At 31.0% G+C, this 20,849-nt stretch overlaps 2 protein-coding genes across 3 annotated transcripts; both read right to left on the bottom strand.

The window, feature by feature from the left end:
• Window positions 1-11: 11 nt before the first annotated feature.
• Window positions 12-15,272, bottom strand: Ctrip (E3 ubiquitin-protein ligase ctrip). Its single transcript, XM_076309358.1, has 25 exons — window positions 15,052-15,272; window positions 13,611-13,949; window positions 13,006-13,314; window positions 11,797-11,883; window positions 8,536-8,893; window positions 8,258-8,451; window positions 7,992-8,165; window positions 7,512-7,888; window positions 6,678-6,962; window positions 6,206-6,586; window positions 5,956-6,128; window positions 5,709-5,883; window positions 5,403-5,625; window positions 5,062-5,302; window positions 4,582-4,987; window positions 4,276-4,464; window positions 4,019-4,204; window positions 3,736-3,927; window positions 3,453-3,658; window positions 2,931-3,353; window positions 2,601-2,853; window positions 2,284-2,529; window positions 1,875-2,204; window positions 1,464-1,782; window positions 12-1,382 (listed from the first exon to the last, which is right to left on the bottom strand). Exons 2-25 carry the CDS (start codon window positions 13,918-13,920, stop codon window positions 1,186-1,188), a joined length of 6,234 nt encoding a protein of 2,077 aa, XP_076165473.1. The 5' UTR covers window positions 13,921-13,949; window positions 15,052-15,272; the 3' UTR covers window positions 12-1,185.
• Window positions 15,273-17,272: 2,000 nt separating this feature from the next.
• Window positions 17,273-20,796, bottom strand: LOC143145719 (uncharacterized). 2 transcript variants are annotated; one of them, XM_076309366.1, is made up of 6 exons: window positions 19,748-20,796; window positions 19,112-19,621; window positions 18,961-19,046; window positions 18,590-18,905; window positions 18,141-18,244; window positions 17,273-18,081 (listed from the first exon to the last, which is right to left on the bottom strand). In XM_076309366.1, the coding sequence occupies exons 1-6, from the start codon at window positions 20,319-20,321 to the stop codon at window positions 17,374-17,376; spliced, it is 2,298 nt and encodes a 765-aa protein (XP_076165481.1). In that variant the 5' UTR covers window positions 20,322-20,796; the 3' UTR covers window positions 17,273-17,373. The 2 variants fall into 2 exon arrangements, with proteins under 2 accessions (XP_076165481.1, XP_076165480.1); XM_076309365.1 differs by having other exon boundaries at window positions 19,112-20,796.
• Between the last annotated feature and the right edge of the window lie 53 nt (window positions 20,797-20,849).

Here is a 20,849-nt window from a genome sequence, read left to right as displayed (position 1 = left end):
AAAACAAATAGTCGCGTTTTAATTTTTTTCTCTACTTTTGATCAATTCATATGCTCACAATTTTCGTTTAGAATCACATTTCTACAGAGATATAAGAAAGTAATGTACCTTGTATAATCCATTTGATACATCAGCTTCGCTGACTTTATATCCATTCTATTTCATATTATACATTTGTCGTACATTTTTCATAAATAGATACTTTGCCTGTAAGTAAGTGGATATAAGAATTTTCTTCGATTCACATATTATTACGATGACTCGGTCTGGCGATGTTGGCTGCACTTTTACACAGCTAAGTAAAGTATTAATTGGACTATCTTACCTAGAATAAAAATATCAAGTAAGTTTAATTGGTGATACATCGAATAAACTTAAATATAGGAGTGTTGTATGTCAGTTCGCATAGTGCTCGCAGACGCTGTAAATTAAGCAGCGAACACAAGAGATCGATTATGAAACTAAAATGGTCATTAAACACGCTATTATATTCGAAGTTATTGTTTGTTTTTTTTTTTTTATGGTGATGAAATATGAGCCATTTCGTTTTGTAGCGCACAGTCATTTACTGATTTTGGCTCGTGACGTCTCTGCGAATTGTGAGGCATGAGATTGGCGATTCATGGTGGTGCTAAATGCACCACTGATATAAAATTTATTTATACTTATACCTAGTAAACGTTCCCTCAAACTAAATTATATTTAATTAGTATAGAGTTTCATAGCAGTATCATTTTCTTGTTACTATTATATAAAGTATTTATATAGACTTGCGTATATTAAACTATATTTACAACTTTTATTAATTATTGTAACACATCAAAGATAAGTTTCCTAGAACAAGGCTGCTCCCACACTACCTGGTTCATAATACCATAAGAGGAAACTCATACAGTAGGGCTAACATCATCTTTGCACTTTTTCTGGTAAAATATATCACAATCCAAATTTATAAATAAAAGGATAAACATCAAATTAGGATTTATTTAAATGAATTGTCGCTAAAATCAAGAAAAGATAATCTTCGAAAAAACTCGTATAAAGTGCAAAACTGCGATTACTGAGATTTGAACCAAACGCAGTTAATTTTTCTTTTAATATTTTAAATGTTGTTTGGATAATTGGTCTCAACCTGGACAATGCAATAGCAAAAGAGCAAATGGCGCGCCAGTTTTCCATCCATTTCTAGGAAAGGTGGAATGAGTGTTGTCCTTCTTGTGCAGCTATTCGCAACTTTTCCCGCATAATTTCTAAAGTTGTATAATCGGGCAGTTTTAAGTAATTAACGCAAGTCATTACAGATGGTAGGAAATCGTCCGTTTTCATAGATGGATCGAAAGTTTTTCGCACTATTGTTAACGGTGGCGTTAAGCTCTTAAAACCTGCGAAAGAAGGTACAATTTAATTTTATAATGTATTTTATTTTATTTACGATACGTGAACACGTAATATTAAATATTTACCTCCAACTGGTAATCGCGGTGAACCTGTGACAAATTGAATGAATTGCCTTTGCTCTTCACTGTTGTATTTTGACATAACTTCAAACAGAAAACGTATCGCACGGGAATCTGGTGTGTAACCGTGATCAGTCCTACAGCATTCTGAAAGCGTTTTTACGTCCCACTGTCCACCTGTTTGTGCATGACCGCAAAACACAGCTTCAAGTTCTTCCGGAAAGAATAGTCTTAATTGTGATGGCGGGAATACAGACTCGAAGCCTTCCCGAAATGCTTCCATTTGTCTAAAGACACCTTCGTACAAGAACCAATGTACTACCAACTGAAAATTAAATTTTAATTAGTATAAAATTTACCATATAAAAAAAAATTCAATATTCGGATAAAATATTTCAATATAATAATTAGAAATACCTTAATGTACTGATCCAGATTATAAATAGTAACAGATATCTCGCTTCCACCTTTTCTTAATTCGATGTTTTCATAACCAGGTAATTCAAAAACAAGACCAAGATCCGAAATTGGACAACCATCTAAATTTAGTGAATCTATTAGTTGCGCTTTTTCGTGTGGCCTTAATGTTTGATCTTTTTCAATCGTTTCTTTTTGTCTAACAATTTCTTGTAATCTACTAAGAGTTCGATGTACATCAGGACACACATATGCTAAATCGGTTAACGTTAATGTATGCTCTTCTCCTAATAACCAACGATAGAAAGTTAAACTGAATGGTAAATCCAGCTGCAAAAAATCATAAAAAGTATCGTTTTAATGTTATTGTAAATGTATTTAATTTAATTAATACATGAAAAAATTATACCATTCTTGAATCGTATATCGCTTTTGCCATAAATTTTCCAAGGAATTTTAGCTTTGTTTTAAGTTTTGCAAGATGGGATACTTTAGTATTCCATGAAATCGGCATTGTGAAAAGTCCGTGCGACAGATTAACATATCCTGTTTCAGATGCACTTGAACTTCCATGCCAAAGATCAAGATCAGCACGCTGTAATTCCCGAGAGACTAGAGCATAAAATTCTAAAGTTGGGCCAAGACCGGTACCAACCTGCGAAATAGAATTTATAAAATATTGTAAAATTATATACAGATAATAGATACCTATAATAAAAAACCAACCTCGTTAACATATTGCACTTCAAGTAAGGCTTTGCTAGATGCTAAATCTTGTATAACTTGTTCCGCTTGTTTAAGAATATCAGTTCTTGAGATAGTTCGTTTCCTTCGTTCTAAACGTGGAGTAACGCGTTCTTGACTATCCGATCCCGATAATTCTGGTGCAGAATCCAAGAGGCGTTGTAAAGCTCTATCTCGATCAAATGATGTTGCATAAAGCAACAATTGTCTTGTTTCAAATGGAAACAGGAATGGACTGTAAACATTTAGAAATACATTTAATTTACAAAATTTATATTAACAAATTTCAATTGTGCATTTTGAAATACTAACCAGACTGTAGCGATTTGTTGTAGCCATAAAGGTAAGTTTCCCGTCATGATCACCAAAGGATCTTGTAGTTGTCTATTCGCTTTCGCAGCTATTTTATTATTAATAAAGTCTTGAGGGGAAAGTAGGCTTACACTCTTTAAATGAGGAAATAAAATACCCCAATGACGATTTAATGTGTGTAAAAGACGTAGTAGGCACAAACCGTCTAATGAAGCATCAGTAATGGTAACTGAGGGTGGCAAAGTGGGAGACAAGTAAGGATCGAGTGGACATCGTTGTGAAGGGACTATTCCTTCAAGCCACAAACTATCCTCTTTTCGTTTTGAACTGATCTTTGTACTCTTTCCTTTACCTTTACGGCTGCTACCCTGTGAACTTGAACCTGGTTTTGGTGATGTTGCAGTTTCTTCCTCTGGTACAGGCCTAAATATAAAAGAATATGAGTAGAATTTAGAACAAAAGTATTTACATTTTTAAAAAGTATTTGAATTTGTCGTAAAGTAAATCAATCAAATAAGATACCTGTAATAAATTGTGTGAGTTTGTACCCATACAGCATCGTGACCAAGTGGTGGTTCACCATCAGCTTCTGCTTCAGAATGATCAATTCCAGAACAACCGAACTGTCTGACAGCTTGATAAACAGTCATATTAAAAGGCAGAACTTCGTCCCCAATTAAGAATTGGAGTTTGTGCTTTGCCGATCCTTGACTTATAACCACCGCTGCCTGCACGTTTAAGTAGATTTAAAACATTGTTCGTACTGTGCGATTGCTTTGAAAAGGAAATAAATTCAAACACGTACCAAAGTGTCATCTATATCGTCTTCACTATTATCATCGTCACTAACCATAGATTCTGCTTCCCGGATTCTACCATATCCACGAACCATTAAATAACGTTCAATTGCTTGTACTAATGCGAGAGGATCTATCTTGACAGTACCACCTTTCCACTGCTTTAAATTGTTACACTCTGGATGTCGTTGGAGATTACACTATAAAATAATAAGAAGTCAAATATGAAAAATGTACACTGGAACGTACCAATACATTGTCCATAAATTTCAAAAAAAAATTTTATAGTACCTTAAGTTGATGTGTATTGAAGAACTTGAGAGCACTAGTACCTCCACGACCAGCACCAGACCCTGCTGGTAAATCATGAACTTTCACAGGAAATTGTTCCAACTGGGCAACACAACTGTTTAGTTTTGTTACCAGAGCACCAAAAGCTCCAGGATTAAGATCCATGATATTGCTGCTCTGCTGCATCTGAAAAAAATGTATACAAACATTTTATAGGAGGAAAAAATATTCAAATATAATAAGTTTATTTTACTTACAGTTGATTCTGCAAATAATTTCCAGAACATACGAAGGCGATCATAACGATTACCAGGAGCATCTGTAGTAGTGAGGTAGTTGAGTAGAGCTTTAATAAGACCACTATAATTCATTTCAAATGGAGATATGTCACTTTCAAGTACTATATCTCGTAATTCAGTAAGCGCCGATAACATTTCATCCAATTCCTATTAGTATATTGTTAATTATTATTTTAATCATAACAGTAGAAAAATTGATAGCACATTAGAAATATGTGAATTTTTAAGAATTATAGGCAACCATTAATATATGTATATACTTACATTTGATTGTAACCGTTGTATAGCAGCAGTAAGTCTTGAAAGAACTGTCATTGCAGGATGTGTGCAGGGTGCATTATCTTGGTATCGTGCCAAGAACTGAGCAGCCTGCTCACGTACCCATGCTTTAGCTTTATCACGATTACCTCCCGTTAAACTCGAATTACTTGGTGGTTTCGATAAACTCGTCGATGAACTTGAATCTCGCTTATCATTAGTAGAATTTGAAGACGATGATTTTCGACCCCATCTAGCAGGATTAAGATTTCCTAAGAAACGATTATTTTTACTAGCGAAACCAGTAAAAAGTGATTCGGGTTGTTGAGTTTGTTGTGGCGTTGTACCACCTAGTCTGGAAAATCTACCCTTCTTGTTTTGCCGTTTCCTTTTTAGAACATCCCCGATTCTCCTAATAAATTGTTCAAATTAACATGTATTATAATTTTTATGCAATTTTTCTAAGTTTTTCTATGGCATACTTACAAATGAGCACTTTGTGGTGTGGTTACATCATCTATTGTGGAATTTAATTCATTTCTAGTGTGTGTTTCCATTGACGCAGAAAGATTTGGTTTCAACTGACATGTTGCAATTGTACCAAACAATATGTTACCATTTGTCGACGGAGAAGCAATTGGAGATGTGGCATTACTAGAAGACAACATTGTGGCGGAAGAAAGTGATGTATTCGACGGACCTGGTTGTGGAGTCGGTAATGATGTACCTAGAAAATAACAAAACATACAATCGTTAAATTGTAATTTGTAATAAAATAATAATATTTTGATGTATAAATAATTATAACTGCGAGTTCAATAAATTACCAGAAGGACACTTGGGTGGTGAAACACCAAGAGGTACTTCAGGATCAGCTAGTTGACGTATTTGATGTAGTACACCTTCACGATGGAAATGAACCCCAAAAACTTGTGGTAGCCTTTTCATTAATATACTTGCCATCTGCAGAGCTCCGATAACAATTCGTAAATCTTGGGATGCCAGCATGCCCGCTATGTGTGATGATACTACTTGGTTCTTCAAGACATCCTAGATAAACAACAAAATAAATGAAAGATTAAGAAATAAAAGTTTTAAATAATAATAGTTGTATGTATTTTATTAATACTTACCTTAAGTAAATCGGTTGAAGCATAATAAACCATACGTAAAAGAGCTCGAAGACATTTACATTTCACAGCAGGACCAGCAGAACTACTATAGACTTCGTACAGAACAGAGAATAAAGTTCGGATAAAAGACACCAGCCATTCATTTGTCTCAATTACTGGAGGTACAACATCCATGCTGAAAAAAATGTATAGTGAAGTATATATTTAAGTGTAATTGAATTTATTTAAAAAATAAACAAATTTTTACCTTGATAAACAAGTAGGACTTTTGCCTTCTGTGGGATGAGTATTTACTCTACGAAAAATGCTTCGTGCTACTCCAATGTCTTCATTGATTTGTTTCATCACAGTCAAATCTATTGTATAGGTTCGTCCTAAAGAGGAAAGACAAATTTCATCCTCACCATTCTGAAATGCCATCTGCAAAAGACATTTCCATTATATTAATTATATTGCATTATTTATAACTTTTAATGAATTCATAACAATAATAATACCTCAATAATTCTAGAATCGATAGTACTAAATGGATGACAACAATGCCTTTCATCACGCCACTCCCAATGAACGTTTTCTTGTTGATTACTGGTCCTTTCAAGTAGACTATTTACACTAAATATACCATCTGTTGGTAGCGGAGGCATGAGTTCCTCGATCAAACAAGTGATTTCAAACCACTCTTGCGGAGAACGCGGCACTAACTCTACATCTTCCGTTTTCACTTCCAATGATCCAGTTAAAAGATAACTTAGCGTGAAAGCTATATTTTGTTGCAGAAGCAGCTGTGCCAAGTCAGGACAGCGATTTGATATCACAGAGAGCATACGTAACACTGTTATGAAATTACCAATGCTGTTGACAGGTGGTGTAATCATAAGCTAAAATATGAAAAAGTATGTATATTATTCGTTACTAAATCATAGTAGTTGGTACTTCTCCAGAATATTAAAATATAAATATCATTCATACCAGTTGTTGTAAGTTTTGAAGGAGTTCTGCATTGATAATTTTATGTAAAGTTACAGGATCATGTTGAAAACTCTCAACTAAACGACTAAATGCTTGGCAAACACACTCAACACTTTTTTTATCCTGATTTGTTAGTCTGCTCGTCAATAAAGGTAAACTATCGACCACCAAATGAAAATCATCAGGATGGAGATTTTGACAACAATTTGCTGTAATTGTTAATGCAGCCCGCTGAGCCGTAATATTGAAAAAATCAACAAATTTTAAACAAGCTGATACTCCTCCCTAAAAAAAAATATAAATTAGTTTGTAAATGTATTCGTTTTAAATCACATATTTCATGTACAATTTTCATGCCATAAATTAATGATGTGTACATCAGACTTCAAGCATTCAGCATGCCTTTTAAGGGGAATATTGCTCGCTTAATGCAGCTCCATCTTCTTCGCAGTCTGCTTCAGTTGTCAAGCGACTGAAACACTAGATGACATAACTGCAGCTATGTCACAACCTAAACTCAACAAGCCGCTATGAAATAAGAATGCTCTATCAATAGCTCGGCAATATTTATAATTTGTTCCATGAGTTAATAACTTATTTTAAACTTTAAATTACCATCAACAAGATCGGTTCATACGCCTTGTTGCATTTAAATTAGTCGCGCCAATGCAATTGGTAGCACAATGATTTTGTACACTTATGTCGCGCAACTGTAATAGTTTCATTTAGCGTTTCAGTCGTGCAACAACTAGAAGCTTGCCGAAAAGAAGGCTAACGCCAAGCAAGTCACATTACCTTTAATTGATGAAAATCTATGTAACTCATTGTACTTACCGCATGTAGGATAGTTTTACTATGTCTACGTGATAGCATGGCTAATGCTGTTAAACATTGTTCTGCCACATCCATACATTCAATAGATTCCAGTTTTTGTAAGAACACTGGAACAGCATCAACCACAACTGTTGACGATCGAGGTAAAGCTTCCATCATGTAAGTAAGAGCACGACATGCATGTGTCATTATTACAAAATTGTGTTCTATTCCAAGTAAATTAATTAAAGCTGCAACCACTTGTTTCACTGGAAAACCAGTCAATGTGTCTTCGTTTCCCATAACCAGAATTTCACCCATTCCAATAACAGCTTGTAGCTGTTCTCCTTCATCATCAACAGCTTGTAAACCAGCCAAGAGCTGTTGTGCCTTAGCAGCTAAAATTATCAAATTATCTTATAAAAATGTTGTAAATCATATGTGTTTAATCAAATTTAAAAATAAAATTTTACATATAAATACGAAAGGAAGAGTAATTACCAGAACTTGCGCCCATACTCCTGTTTAATAAATGTTGCATTCGTGATCCTAATGCACCAAAGACATGAGGCGGTAAGCCTCTAGCTTCCAGTAATGCTTGCAATCTTCCAACTTCACCATCATCACTTTCACTATCTCCTGTAGTAGCTGACATTCCAGATGGTCCTCCACTTGCTAATTAAGTAAATGAAAATATAGATTTTATAGTTATAGCAAATACATAATATTCAAAGTACTATAAAAATAAAATTTCTAAAAGAATCTACCAGTGGCAGATGTAGCTGTAGATGCTGATTCGTCTTCACCTGTTGTAGTCACTAATTGGTTCCCAGGAACTGTAGATGAGACTGATGTAGGTGTAGCACTATTGGTTACTGATTCAGTTCCTGACATTACACTTCCTACTCCTCCAGAACCACCTTCTATCACTGCTTTCCTTGCACGTGACGAAGAGCGGTGTCTAAACCAAAAAAATGTATATTATTTAAGTACAATAATAATTAATATATAACTAATTATCATTTGTAATACACAAAATAATTACCTGGAGCTTGAACAAGTGCCCGTTGTTGAGTCTTTTTTATGATGCTTTCCTGAAGTTTTGTTATTAGTTGGCAGTTCTTTAGATTGCTCACTGGAGAATTTTGCGCGAGGACGTAATATATGCTTGTGCGTAGGATGAGGGTGTGTAGGGTTGGCAGCAGCGGTGGCAGACACAGGTGGATTGGCAGTGGCTGTTGTTGTGATGCCACTAGTGCCTGCCCCGTCATGTGCCAACGCCCCCCCACCACTCTCCACAGAATTACTGGCTGTGTTACCCACTCTGATGCTGGACTTCACACCCAAAACTGGACTACTTGCGCTGCTACTCGCGCAAGTTGCACCACCGTGAGATTTTGACCCTAAAATATTGAAATATGTCATCATTATAATAGTCAAATGAAATATGATTTTAATACTAGCAGTAGTTTTTAGATTTTTTTAACTTCATTATTATTAATGTTCATTGCCGCTTTTAGTAATAAGGAAGAGAACTCTAACATAGATATGTAATGCTTCTAGTGCACACTAAATAAATTTTATTCACACTATTAATTATAATATTATTGTTGTGCATGATTATAAGAATCAAACATTCTTAAAAGTTCAAAGTCAATAATAAATATATTATGAATTTTAAATACAATATTTACATTGTTCTTAGTGCAATCTACAACCTATTCAAGCATGTATTTTCTTAAATGTATTTATATTAATTGCATACATATTCATATATTAAGTATGTTGAAACATACATTTCTCTGTTAAATCTAGAAAGATGTAGAGTACATGCTTTTATTAATTTCTAAAAGTTGTTTCATAGATTCTGTTAAATAAACGTTTTATATTTATAACAATGTAAACAAAATATGGAAATGTAAGTGTTGTAGCATTGGAAATTGGTAATGTTACATTTATAATAATAATAATAATAATAAACAATGTTCCATCGTTAGAACAAAATGATAAATAATGGACGTTATTGTCAATCTCAGTTCTGAAAAATCAAATGTATAAAAATATAAGCAATAGTTCATTGTACATTAAAATGATGTCATCAGTATTTAATTGCACATCACTACTTATTACTGAGTTTATGGCTGTATTTTAACAATTATAGAAAGTCTAAAATTTATAAAATAGAATTTCAAAGTATTATTTAATGAAGTATTAAAACATTCAAATAATGTGTCCAAAATATACTTGTCACATCGATTTATTGAATACTACATAATAAATGGTTTTATGCTATTACAGAAAAATATTATGAATAATATTCATGTAATAATATTATTTTCATATATTTTTCTTACTTATATTTAAAATTTTGTACACCTTTATATAGCGTTCATCAGTATATTCCTGTCTTTTTTCTTTACAAAATGTGTGTACCAAATATGTACACTTCTGGACAAACAGATAGCACACATGTCATATGCTATCATCAAGTTTTCAGAGATATATTCAAAATTCTCTAAATACGATGAATGGTGTATCAACATGATCTTGTAGTAATATATAAATAATTGTCAACTGAAACTTTGCTGTTCTTCCTGATATTTATCAACAAAAGTCTTAAAGTACACATATAAGTTTTTATTTAAATTTCTTAGTCTTTTTGAATTTTGAGTTGCACAAACATAGTGTTTTATAGACAATTGCAGGAAAAAATTGAACAGAGAGAAAATTTAAACAATTTTAGAAAATCTATGAAAAAAGGCTGAAAAGTTGTTTAAAATTAATTGAAAGATATGAATAATTATGTACAAAGGACAGTAGGCATCTCCTCATGATTTTTACTTGTGAAACACCTGCCATTTTTCATGTTATATCAAACTTGTGTCTCATATTATGTGAAATTTTTCTAAAATCTAGGATTGAAACTATTCCTAAAAACAATCATCGTATGCTCCAGATGTGTGAAAGGATTATATGACAAAAATTGAAATGGAAACCTGCATTGAAAATAAAACATACGGAAGATTGTATCATTTTGCAAAATGACTTGTACTGTGGGGGAAAAAAAAATGGTGAAGAATTATATCATTTTTCAGAGATTATATTGCAAACAAGAAAAGATTCAATCTGGATGGTCCAGACTATCCATTATCTATCCAAATAGATGGAGGGAGTAAAAAATAATGCTTCAGATGGGTATTTGCTATAATGAAAAGACTGATATTGTGTATATTGAAGGCCAAATGAGTCCCACCACTTATTGTAATTTAATACAACGACAAATTAGGAAGTATGCAGTATGCAGTATACATTGCTGATAGTAATTACATTTTTCAACGAGACTAAAATTAAAATATTAATGAATTAAAAGTGTGTTTTAAAGAAGAATGGAATAAATTATCACAAGATTATATTTGTGGCTAGTGATAAATAAATAGTAAACTGTGACTTTTGCTAATAAATATTATATTACTAAAAGGTAATATTTATATACCATTCATTGAATTTGCACAATTTTGAATCTAGTCTTGAGAACTTAAGGGTAGCACCCATATGCTATTTCTTTGTCCAGAAATGTTTTTATTGCACAACATTACTATAAATAAACTGTGTTTGTCTTACATGAACTATATTTACCTTATGTGTAAATTTAATATTATTTTAGTAAAGATTTCATAATTCATTTATAGGAGTTCAAACATCATGTTGACAAATATTTGCTGTTTACAAAGCTTCAGAAACTTCATAAAATGTTTGCATACATCTCATGCAGACATGTAATTTCATTTATAAATATTATTGAATAATACATAATTTTATACTAATAATGTAATCAAATATCTGGTACACATTGAAATTATAAATTATACCTGTGGATAATTTAATGGTATATCATAATATTCTAATTACATATTACATTATTCTCTGCATATATCTTCAAACCTCATAAAGTATTTTCAAATCATAATATATCATTTTCAATTAATAATCAAAATGGTAATAAATGATAAGTGTTTGAACTTATATGTACTTTTACCATATGAAATTTCAGATGGCGTAAACATGTATAATTACATTAGAACCATATTTACTATATGTCTGGAGAAATAATGTCATGCATAAATCAAATTTGACACAAACAATTTGACCTGATATTAAGTACAATACTTGTATATGGATATGAGGGAATCAATTTAGAGAGCAGATTTATAGTGAATTTGTATTCATTTAAAGACATCTACTCATGGATTTTAGAGAAAATAAGGGGAAGAAAATGTAGTACGAAGTGTGTACTCCTTAGGCTTACCTTCTTGATGATACGTTTGTGTTGATATTGGAAAAAGTGCTTTGACAGCAGACACAAATCCTTCCAGACATTCGCTCATCCTCAGGCCTAATGATACAGTCTGATCTATGACTCTTATTTTGGTAATACTTTTTTTCTTTAATTTTAAGATACTTGTGAATCAAAACCTAATTTTACTACCCTATTCTTTAACCTACTACTTCAATAAATGAAGGTTGCAAAACACGTAGTTATGACATATGACCATGGGTTCTTTTTAACTGACCATGGCACTAAATTAAGCATAGTGCTAAATTAATGTGACATTATTGTATAGAATCTGTATGTCAAATTGAAACATTGTCTTGTTGTCCCTGTTTGTTAAAAATGATGTCTAGAATTACTATTGTTGTGTAAATTGTTTATAAAAGATTATACATAATTATGTATGAGTAGAATTATTTATTTCATTTTAATTCATTTACCTTGAACTATATTAAAGAATAATTTTATTTTTTCAGAATCATTTAAAATTATTAACATTTAAAATATTTTAAAAATAATTTTGTGGTTATTATTTAAAAAAAAATATATATATATATATATATATATATATATATATATATACACACACACATATACACATTATTATTATTATTGATCAAGAACATATTTTTTATTATAAATAAAATTACCAAATAGTAGCAAAAATAAATTTCAGAGAAAAATTTATTATATTACAAGCAATGCATTAAATAAGTAATAATCATCACATTCTTGTTAATTGTTCAAATAATGAAATTTAGTAAATTAATAAACTCTTAATACAAAAATTTGTAGTAGCTGTAAATATTATACAAAATCATAGTTTTATTGATTTTTAAAACATAAAGATATTACATTTAAATTAAAACTTGTTAATTCTTTAAAAATTAAATGCTAATTTCATTAATTTTTACACAAAAATAAATATATATAATTGATTGTAATTGGTGTAGAATATTTCTTTTAGTGATTTATGTTAATGAGTTGTTTATTCTTTATTGTTATTTTTATGATTTTTAATTTTATATAGATTATTTAATGTTATAGAGATTATTAAGACAAATGTATTAAAAGATTTAACATTGGTTCAACCAATTTTTTAATTGCATTATCTGTTCACTCAAATCACACATCACATCATCATTGCAACCAACACTTTTTAAAGAACAAAATAAATTAACTAACCTCTTCCTCTTGATGTGGATGGATGACTAGTAACTGGTGTAGCACTTGATGTTGGTACCAAGTCGTTATAGGTCAATTCTTCTCTGTTACTGTAGCCACTGGATAGTGATAAATCAAAACTATTATGTCCTTGTGATACAGCTTGTGGATTTTGTGGTGTTCGAGAACGAGTTCTTGAAGCAATACAGTCAATAGTTTTTAAATTTAACTCTGGTAAACTTGTTCTTGCTGCACTACGAACTCTTGAATTATTTCCACTGATATTATAACTTGATTGCTGAACTTTATGTTGGGGCCTCCAATCAGTATCTGAAAAAAATGAGTAATATATATTTTAACACGACAATTAAAATAAATTTTTAAAAATAATAATATAAAAATTACATTTTCCTCCTTTGGTCTCAATGTAACTTTATAAAGGATTTAGTATAAAATACTTATTTTTGATACACTGAAATTCTAATAGCTTATTACATGTAATTGTATGTAATTTTTAAGGAAAACAAAAACTATATGGGACAAGCTTAATAAAATGTTATTTGTAATTAAAGATATCAATTATTTGCTTACACATAATTTCATATTATTTTTACAGATATAATTACCTAGATATGATTCTAAGCCACTGCCATGACTTTTACGTTCACCTCTTGTTCTATTCTCTGTTTTAAATGAATCAGTCAAATGTTTATACGAGGAAGTATTATTAAAAACTTCAGACGATTGTGGGTTATCAATAGTTTCTCTACGCTTTTTTTCTTCTACAGTGAGCGGAATAGAACCAGTACTCTGTCGTTTTCTATAACCACTGCTACCACTGCTAGAACTATTCCCTCTAAGCTTAGAGGTGTCTGGTAAAGCATCGGCCGTCTCTACAGACCCCCCTGATGACAACTGATCTTGTTGATCTGCCATAGATTAATCGACTCATGCCACTATTCTGTCTGCAAAAAAAAAACAAGATAACAAATTTCACTAATTGCTTCATATAAGATAAAATTAATTTTAGAACTATACAATATAATTATTCTTAAAAGAATGTTTTAATTTTAAAATAATTAAAATTTTTGTATTATATACATTATGTAATAACAAAACTATATTGTACAAAGGGGACTTAATGTTAAAGTATAGTACACATAATTACAGTTTTAATATGTATTTTAAAATTCAATTATCCAATAATGTGAAATAAACTAAAGTAGAAAAATAGAATATCCTTATATTAGTATACAAAACAAATATGTAAATTCACTCGTTCCAAATTTCTTTGTGTAAATGTGGATAATAATGTAATTAATGTTTTTACTTTTAATTAATACCATTATGTAAATATATAATCAACATAATAACGAATATTTGATAAAAATATGTTTGTTACATAAAGGTATATATCTAGATTCACAAAATTTGAATGTTTTTTCAAATTCTTACAAAAGTAAACTAGTACCAGCTTTCGAACAATGTATTGAAAACAAACAAAAAAATTATACTCCAATTCTGACAAACTTGATGAAAAAGAAACCACTTTTACGGTTAGATACGTTAGATCAATGCGCACTCAGATAAGAGGAGCGTAACTAAATAATACAGCAGAGGCGATGCGCAATTAATGTTTTCCTCTACGGTGAAAGAGATAGTAACGAACCCAAGAATCATAACAAACACTACAACGAAGTTCGTTTATAATATCGTAGGCAATGCAAAATTGTGCCGTTGACATCATACAACCCCTTCCACAAACGCTACGATTACTCGGTTGCAACAAGGCCACGAATAGACTCGGTATATCGAAAGGATACAACGGAAGGCGTAAATAATTATAACAAAGAGACTCGTAAGTGAGCAAGCCACCATTTGCTTGCGAACAAGTAATGGAGGACGAGTTCTTTCTCCATCTCTTTCTTTCTTTCGCTTCTCCACTCTCGTCACCGTGTGACCTCAGGTTGAGGTCCTCGAAAAAGAGAATCCCACTTGGGTATGCAGGTTCTTGAGGGGGGAGGGGAGGGGGAGGGGAGAGAAAAAAACAGTTACCGATAAGATTACCTGAATGTCGGAAAAACATGCCCAAGGCATTGCGAGGAAAATGTCTTCTCGCTGATGATTTTTAGAAGCACAACGTTTCTCGTTACATGCGACAGAGAAATGGATTCACGCGCACGCACGTACGTTGGTGGTGAACGGCTATGTGCACAGGCACACACCAAAAAACGCACCGAACGCACTGCCGAGGCACACTGAAGCAAATCAGCGGAATGCGACGGCTATCGGGATCGGGTTGGTTAGAATTGGGAAGCTGGAGGACGCTCCGCCCCCATCGGGAAACGTCACACAGTCAACGTAGGTGCGTTCTAAAACTCGGTACCCGCGTGGAGCAAAATCACGTTTCATAACGCAGCAGCAGACGCAAAACCGGCGCGAATAGCCATCTTGCTGCAGTTTTTTTTTCAAACTCTTACTTTCTCTTCGTCTACAGTGTAAAATTAGCCGCAAACAATTGCTCGGATATTAATGATAAAGTTTTAAATATGTAATTATGGTTCATTACCAGAACATTCTTTGATTAATGTATTTATACGTCAATTACGCGATATTGCATACTAGATCGAACACATTGTATTCAACATCGTGCAATGTTACAACATGCGTAGATAAATTTTTGTTATCGCGCTTTTCACGTTTGCGTAACTAAATTAGCAAATAAAAATGTGGAAACTTTGAAACGATTTTTTCAGCATTAAAATAAATATAATTATCAATTAATAGTTGTAATTTATTTAAGATGTATGAACACGTAAAAATGAACATTATGTTTGAATCGTAGTATCTAAAATAATATAAGTCGTTACTGCCCCTATCACATATTTCTTTTCATTGTGTACATTCACTATTTTTAATGTATATTATTGATGTCGATTTTTAAATAAATAAATTTAAGTACATGAAGAATAAAATAAAACATCTCACATTATATTGACTAAAATTCTTGTAAATTTTTTTAAAGGTATATCAGTTATTTCACATGTATAAAACGATGTTTACTGATAATACATTAGATGACAGCTGTAAAACTAATAATAATTATCTTGAAATTAGATACAAAAATAATTATCAAACAACTGTAGAACAGTTTTAGATATCATATTACTTTTGAATCTTCTATGAAAATACGTAAACTTCACAATTACGATGTCGTAATAGACGTTGAGGTAGTTCCATTGTTTGATTGTGACAAGTATGTATACACTGACCACGATTGGTTGAAAACCTCATTTGGTAGTGCCCAATTGGCCGATAAACTGAGGTATTTCTCAAGCTGTGTCAAAACAGCTTGTGATAAATGATATATCTGTTAGCCAATCAATCAAACCAATTTTAAGCACATGCATTAAACACATTATAATTATTAGTTGTTTCTTGATCTTCATTTTTATTTATGGACATACACTTACCGAAAAAGGGAGCTCCTCCCTGGAAGTTAGACTCCAGTTACGCAATGCGATGTGCGAGAGGACACGTGAAAATACAGACTATGCTGTCAAGTCGATTGGAGCGTCGTCTGCTACGATATCTCGACCAAGGATTATACACGATGCAGGTTGTTTCGGTCGATTCAACCAAAGCACGTGTGTTCCTTTATGTAGCCAAAATGTAATGCCTTTTGGATGGTGATTGGCCGATGTTTGCCATTCGTCCTTTATAAACCAATCAGTGACAAAACTAATGTTATGATTTCATCTCATAAAAAGGTGACCTGTGGTATAGAATGTTCTTTTATAAATAAACAACAAAAGTAGATATCATGATTCAAACACAAAATAAGTAAAATAAGCCTTTCAAATAACAAACAATTAATTTTATTTTCAACTTTTATCCATCATTATTGAAATATTATACTATTTTATTTACATTGTGAGAGTAAAAGTACAAATAAAAATATTTTTATTTCATTTGTTCGCTATTCAGGTCAAATTATTTTATTTTTTATTTCTCATGTTACATTTGGAAAACAGCTTTGTATTTAGTTTGGCGTCCCTGTTTAAAATAATATTTCAAATATTTCTTGAATTTAATACTTTTTAAGCATTAGGATAAATCTTTATTTTGTAGGAAATATAATGGAATTAATAAGAATAGAAATCATAATTCAAGAAGTTAAGTATAAACATATAATTTTTATAGAAATATAGAGAATATATAACCTATTTCTTAAGAAGAAGATAACCACAAGTTTATCATATTAAAACAATTTGATAGATTTTATTATAAGTGTTAAATAAAATAATTTTCTCTTAATGTCTTTCTATTTATTTTTAATAAGAGAAACCGATATCGTGTTTCTTGTACATTTATAAGAAAATTTAATAATTATTTCTCACTAATACCATATAGTAATTGTTTCAATGATTCTTCATTTATAGTTTGTAAAGTATTTGTAACAGTATTTTCACTACTGAAGCTTTGTTCCATATTCGTATTAGTTATACCGATTTCCATATCATGTGTTGTACTTTTAAAGTTACTATAAGGTTTGAGAACATCTTTTTTTTGTGTTGGAGATGATACCCGTAAATGTTTCATTTCAGCAGTAGGGGAAGATAATCCATTTTCAAGTGGAGATATTATTAGTGAAAAGAAATCATTTGTATCTTCTTGAAGGGATTTTTCATTTTTTGAATATATTTTTCTAGAAGTTTCAAGTGGTTCTTTAAATATAGTGCTATCAGGAATGTTAGATTTCCATATATTTCTTATTTCTCCATTTTCATCATTTATTCCTATATATTCTTCTAATTTTTGCTCTTTGCTTTGAGTTACTTGTGTTTTGCCAATATTTGATTCTTTTGTTAGAAGATGTTGACCCTGAGTATTTATTATCAGTACGTACTTGTTTTCCTCATTATTTATAATATTTAGCATTGGTTGATCCTTTCCTAAAGGATCTTTTTGAATTTTACATGAATCATTATTAAAATCTTGTGCATTTGATAAATGTATTGAATGTTGATCCAAATTACTTGTTTGTTGTGTATGTCCCATTTGTTGTGCTGGACATTTGTGAGTCCTTTGACTTACCTGTAGTAATAAATAATTAATGAAATGGTAACGATATTAGTCGTATAATTTAGGTATACCTTATATCTGAAACTTTTTCCACATATTGTACATTTATAAGGCATTGCACCTGTATGAATTCTACGATGAACCAGGTATGAAACACGTTGACGAAAACATTTTCCTAAAATACAAATATTATTTAAAATGTTTCAATTATTTCATATTACTCAATTGTTTTCTTATTATACACGAAGAATTATAATCTTTAGTATTACACATAATTTGAATCGATATTACACAAAATAGAAATTTGTGGATTCTCTTGATATTTGTACTACTATTAGAATAGCTTCCATGTACAAGCTTTATTTGTATAATATAAATAATCACAAAAAATTATTATACATACATTGCAGAAACAGAACAATCCATGTTAAATTGTTAGTAGCAACTGAAAACAAAACATGCATTACTCTAAAATGTTTAGAGTGTTTATTCAATAAAATTTTTATAAAAATTCACATACCACAAGTTTCACATGCAAAAGGTTTTTCTCCTGTATGAATTCGTTCATGGTTGTGCAAAGTAGACAGTTCTTTAAATGACCTGCCACAAGTTGCACATGTATGTGGTTTATCATCCTTATGATATAATCTATGTTTATGATATGATTGTTGAAATGTGAATGTTTTATTACATATGTTACATTTATAAGGCATTTCTCCTGAATGCAATCGTTTATGTTTTTTTAAAAAATATTTTGTTGTAAACATTTTACTGCATACATCGCATTCCCATTGCTTAGCTTCGTGTGTTTTTAAATGCTGTATTACATGTTGTTCCTAGAATAATAAATGTATCTTATTTTTTTTTATTAATTTGGAAAAATTTAGTTACCTTTTTAAATGTTTTACCGCATGTAGGACAATTATATTTATTTTCATTAAATATAAGTTCTACTTGTCCACCTTTAGCTAAGGAACCTAAAAATATATTTTTGTTAACATGTATTAAGTTATATAGGTTTAATGTAATATAAATAAATTACCCAGATTATATCCCATATGTGCTACTCTCATGTGAACCATTAAACTACCCCTCATTTTAAATACTTTTGAGCACAAATGACACGAATAATCTTTAAGAAAGTTTTCAGGAATGACATTCAAATCTTTTTCATTGATCATATGTACTAACTGTTTGTGTAAAAGTAGAATATTATAGTCAGGGAGATGAAAACCACATATATTACAACGTTCAGTCTTTTCTTTTGTAGATAACGTTTTAAAAAGTTTTAACTGAGATAATGTCTGCCCATCTTTCAGGTTTTCATTTTGATTTTCATTGCATGTAGTAGATGAATCATCTTGTATATCTTTTTCATTATTATACTTATCCAGTGACGTATTAGTACTAGTTGTAATATTTGGAAATTTACTCAGTGTTGTCACTTGTTCATTGTAGTTTTGTTTATTGTTACATAGCTCTTTGCTTTCTATATATTTTTCCAGTGTACTTATATTCTCATTTGTAGAAGTTTGTTGTTCACAGTGCTGATCTTGAATCCAATGTTTAAAAGTATGAATATTTTCATGTTCTTTTTGAGTATAATTTTGTACCAAATTTACATGCTTAATATTGCCAGTTGTATAATACTGTGTGGCATAGTTTAATTTTATTGTACCTTGTAATATTTGTTGAGAATCTTTATCTACTTTTGATATTCTTTCATTCTCAGGAATCTCATGAATTCTGTTTACTCCTTCATTGTCACAAATTGAATCTGTTAAAAATGAAATTTGAGGTGCATGGTTCAAAGGTAAATTTTGATCTTGAATACAAATCCCTGAATTTAAAATTGAAACTTCATCTTTTGTAGTTTGTAAATTATTACAGGATTTTAAATTGTTTTGGATATTCAAGTTATTTTCTAAAACTTTATTCTCGTCAGTAACTAGTACCTTAGATATATTCCAATCTTGAAGAGAAGCATTTTGTAGATTATGTATTGTGTGTGGATTATTATTACTAGTAACAATATTTGTGTGCTTTGATAATTCCATTGCATTATTATCATTTAAAATAATAGTGTGACTGAGCAAATGAATTGTCAATTTATCAATACCAAGTAATACTTCGTTACACACAGGACACGTAAGAGGTCGAGTTGCTACACTTATTAATCCTGTTCGCAATGCATCCAATGTTAAGAAACCTGGTTGTGAGCACAAAGGGCACGCTAGGAGTCGTGCACACATATTTTTTACCAATTTTTTTTTTTGTAATATACTTCACACAAAACCTTAATTATTTACTTATATTGTAACTTCATGTTATTTTTTTTTTACAAAGCACCACAATCATATTAGCAGTATTTAATAACAACAGAAAATGACATAAGTAATAAATATGTTTTCTTTATTTGTTTTGTACCGATAAAAATGAAATTTTTATATGAACTTGATATTAACTGTTGAAGTATAGAGTTTACAAGGTACGTGTTTAAATTAACTGGTCAGTTTAAATTTAACATTGTCGTCTATAATGTTATTGGGGTTATGCTTGAACTTGACCCAATAGCACAAATTAGAGATTAAAATCGAACCTCACATGTCAATAATTAAAAGTAAGCTTAACAAAGAAAAATATTTCTCTTTTGAAACACACAGAATAGAACAAAGTTTCACATGCGAAATTCTATTTATAGAATGAGGATTTCAGATATTTATCCGGGATTCCTTTGATTCTATGTGGAGTGTAGGTGACGATCTTGAAGGTATATTTAG

Source organism: Ptiloglossa arizonensis, chromosome 4, assembly GCF_051014685.1.
Source record: "Ptiloglossa arizonensis isolate GNS036 chromosome 4, iyPtiAriz1_principal, whole genome shotgun sequence".
In the NCBI taxonomy this organism is placed as follows: Eukaryota; Metazoa; Arthropoda; class Insecta; order Hymenoptera; family Colletidae; genus Ptiloglossa; species Ptiloglossa arizonensis.
This window is presented reverse-complemented; position numbering and strand designations above follow the sequence as displayed.

Coding starts and splice junctions, on each gene's coding strand:
- Ctrip (XM_076309358.1), bottom strand. CDS start 13,920: ATGGCAGATCAACAAGATCAGTTGTCATCAGGGGGGTCTGTAGAGACG. Junction 11,884..13,005: donor ATCCACATCAAGAGGAAGAG/GTTAGTTAATTT, acceptor CTGTATCATTAG/GCCTGAGGATGAGCGAATGT. Junction 4,205..4,275: donor AATTATTTGCAGAATCAACT/GTAAGTAAAATA, acceptor CATTTTTTTCAG/ATGCAGCAGAGCAGCAATAT.
- LOC143145719 (XM_076309365.1), bottom strand. CDS start 20,321: ATGTGTGCACGACTCCTAGCGTGCCCTTTGTGCTCACAACCAGGTTTC. Junction 19,047..19,111: donor ACATATGGGATATAATCTGG/GTAATTTATTTA, acceptor ATATATTTTTAG/GTTCCTTAGCTAAAGGTGGA. Junction 18,906..18,960: donor GCGGTAAAACATTTAAAAAG/GTAACTAAATTT, acceptor TTATTATTCTAG/GAACAACATGTAATACAGCA.